Source organism: Meleagris gallopavo, chromosome 6, assembly GCF_000146605.3.
Source record: "Meleagris gallopavo isolate NT-WF06-2002-E0010 breed Aviagen turkey brand Nicholas breeding stock chromosome 6, Turkey_5.1, whole genome shotgun sequence".
Classification (NCBI taxonomy): Eukaryota; Metazoa; Chordata; class Aves; order Galliformes; family Phasianidae; genus Meleagris; species Meleagris gallopavo.
This window is the reverse complement of record NC_015016.2, coordinates 29170496-29173826: the sequence shown is the minus strand read 5'-3', so window position 1 is coordinate 29173826 and position 3331 is coordinate 29170496. Positions and strand designations below refer to the sequence as shown.

General features: G+C 36.7%; 1 protein-coding gene across 2 annotated transcripts in view; it reads right to left on the bottom strand.

The window, feature by feature from the left end:
* ABCB5 (ATP binding cassette subfamily B member 5) overlaps nt 1-3331 on the bottom strand; it is a 39680-nt gene that overhangs the window by 2185 nt on the left and 34164 nt on the right. For both annotated transcript variants that reach the window (XM_010712758.3, XM_010712757.3), the window contains exons 26-27: nt 1749-1946; nt 675-881 (exon numbers count right to left, since the gene is read on the bottom strand). In XM_010712758.3, coding sequence (XP_010711060.1) covers nt 675-881; nt 1749-1946 — 405 coding nt within the window. The remainder of the gene's footprint in view (nt 1-674; nt 882-1748; nt 1947-3331) is intronic.

Sequence of the window (3331 nt, the reverse complement as noted above, 5' to 3'; positions counted from 1 at the left end):
AGTAATCATATATTTAGTGTTTCCTGACACATACATCAAGGACTTGATCCTGTGTTACTCATAAATAACTGAAGAATCTCAAACATTATTAGTAGCAACAAAACTATAGTATTTTTCAGCATCATGACACCATTTTCAGTTATGAAGAACTACAGTGAAAACAAGCCATCAAAGCGTTTTTCCTTGTTGGAACCAAATTCTTTGCAGGCATGAAGGTTAAATGTCACGCAATTCACTTTTGATTTATTAACACATAGTATTTTAAGAGACACTCCCTGCACATGCCCATCCAACTAGATATAAAACATTTAGTTTTGTTGAAGTATCGTAGAAAAATTAATCTTAAAGTAATTTGAGAATTTTCAGCTACAGAAGCAAAAATAATATTAAAAAATGAGCATATGAGAAAATGCTTGTACAGTGTCCTTATTTTTCCCCACTCTGCTTTGTCTACCACTACATTCATTGGAGCATTGGCTTACTTGAGCAATTCAGCAGGCATTTTAAGCAACACGTTTTGATGTTTTAAAATATCAGTTATCTTTAAAATACATTGCTCATATAAAGGAAATCATAACTATATGTTTTCATCTTTATTTTTCTATTGCCTAGATCTCTCCATGTCACTCCAAGCATTTAAACTGCACTGTGAAGAGCAGACTGCTGTTTCTCACCTCTGGCAGTTTGTCAATGAAGGCATGAATATTTGCTGCTTTAGCTGCTTCTTCAATTTCCTCCTGACTAACAAGCCTATTGTTGTCTCCGTATTGAATATTTTCAGCGATGCTGCAGTCAAACAAAATAGGTTCCTGTGACACTAGACCCAGCCTAGACCTCAGCCATTGTAAGTGCAAAGACTTGGTATCAAATCCATCTGCTAACTAGAAACAGAAAAAAATGATGTGAAATTGACTACAGAGCTCATCCACAGATACATAACGTAAAGAGGAAACAAGCTGTATCAGGAAACCTGTTAAATGTTAGATTCCTATCTGAAGTCAAGTAAATTTTGCATGCAAGTGGATATTTATTTTCATTATTTTTTAATTTCAAGTGTTTTTCTTTTGTTTTCCAGCAGATAGAAGCATGGAGCACATATCAGAGGCTGTTCCTGCAGTCCTTCTAGCCCTGCAAAAACCAAGTAGAACTGGGATCCTTGTGGGAAAGCTCATCCTTAAGAAGCTGAATTAACAATACGTATTCTCAACTGTTGAGTGAAAAGTCCATCTTAAAACCATCAGGAAGGTTTCATCACATTTTTGATAACACATTAACAGTGAATGCATCAAAAATCTTGTTACATCCTTCTTGCAGCGACACATTGTCATGCTGTGGGATTAGGTTTGTATTGTGTGTATTGTGTCTTTGTCTCTAATGTGTGAATTCATATTCTCAGATGATCTGCACACAGTCAAACAGATGACATGAGTGCTCTGGCCCAGAGTGATCAGGCACTTAGAAGCTTTGAGGAGGCAGTGTAGCCTGAAACCATCACTCTTGGTGGTATATCAGTGCCGTGAGCCAGTGTACTGTGTCAATCCCGTGCTTTAGCCACAAATGCTAGTGCTGGGGCAGGCAGCAACAGTAGTCTGGAGATTGTCCACAGCTGCAGCCTCAGTAACCCACAACTCATTTATGAGGCACCTCTCCAGAGCTATAGCCAGGATCATTTAAGACCCCTGAATCCCTAGAAGATGAAAAGGTCTGTAGATTCAACAATTATGAATAGCCACATAAGTCTACTTTACCACTTGTCCTTCCACAGGATCATAAAATCTCTCCAAGAGCTGAATGGACGTGCTTTTGCCACAGCCACTGCTTCCTACTAATGCCAGAGTCTGTCCTTTGTTAACCTTCACATTAAGTCCTTGCAAAACTTGAACTTCTGGTCTTGTTGGATATACAAAATTGATGTTTCTGAATTCAATGTTGCCCTCAAAATTACTCTGAAAAGTAACAGAAAGTTCGTATGATTATATTAGCATTTATTAGCTTTAACTAAAATAAACAGCCAAGACTTAAAAGTATTGAATAAGAAAACTGACACAGAAGTTTGGGACAGTGATTTTGAAATAGTTTTTGTTGTTCTTTGCAATTACATATTAGATCAAGTTTAGTATTGTTATTTATAGGATGATCTCTAGTTACAAATCACTAGATTTGTTTTGGAGTAACAGTCCTACGCATTTCTCTCCTGTATTTATATTTACTTCAGTTTTCAAAAGGAATATCTTTACACAAACAATATTTTAATATTTTTCATTTGCTACACACCTAATTGAGGCTCTTTTCCTGGTATGATCTATCACATTTGCTCTCCTGATCTCACATTGCAGGTAGCATGACTTGAATGAATACATCACAATGTTAAGATTAAATATTAAAGTAAGAGAGGTAAATTCTTTAGTAGGTAAAATAAAAGCACGTATGACAAGCTGGTATTTTGAAAAGCAACAGCGATCATTAATCAGCCATTCTAGACAGGCAGATCTCTAAGACCAAATGAAAGAATGGGGCAGGCATTCAGACCTTGCCTAATTGCCTGCTTCCTCTTGGTAGGAGCCAGTCCCACATAAAAACTAGCAACGTTCTAGGAATGCAAGCACAACAGCCAATTTAAGGGGCTTGCTCAAGACATGTGCACTGGTTTTTGAGTCCAGTCTAGATTATACATATTTCTATTCAAGTTTTATTTTGCCATAGACTTTCTACCAAATTTTTCCAAGTCTGTGCCTGAGAGCACTGTATCAAAAAGATACACAAAGACCATAATTAAAAATTGAAAATCCTGTGTACGAACTTAACGTTATGGAACGTGGATTACAGTTTCCTGAGCAGGGGCTACTGTCTAACACCTACAAGTGAGATAATTTTTATTTGTATGTGTAAACGTAATCCTTCCACATCATGTCAAGTTTCTGCACAAAATGCTTCCAGTTTATTTGCCAAGATCAGCTTCCTTAATGACAGTGTTGGTTTAAAGATGAGACATTTTAAACCTCTGGAGTAAAACATATTATTCATTAGGTTAGTTTTATCATCCCAAGAACACATTTTCTCCTGTAAGAGTTTCCACAGTTGTAAGGGGTGGATTTTCGCAAAACTGTTCTTTCTCTGACAGGACTACTCTCCTGTTTATCTGCAGAAACAGTAGTAAACCGCACTGGTATTTTATTTCTCCTGTAAACCTTTACACAAAGGCAATGAATTGTGAACTGACATTATCAATGTTTTCCTGAAACCATTTAAAATGTAGGGCAGTTGAATGAAAAATCATTTTAGACTCATTGAGAGCAAACCACATTTAAGGTGACAGACAGAAGGTCCATTA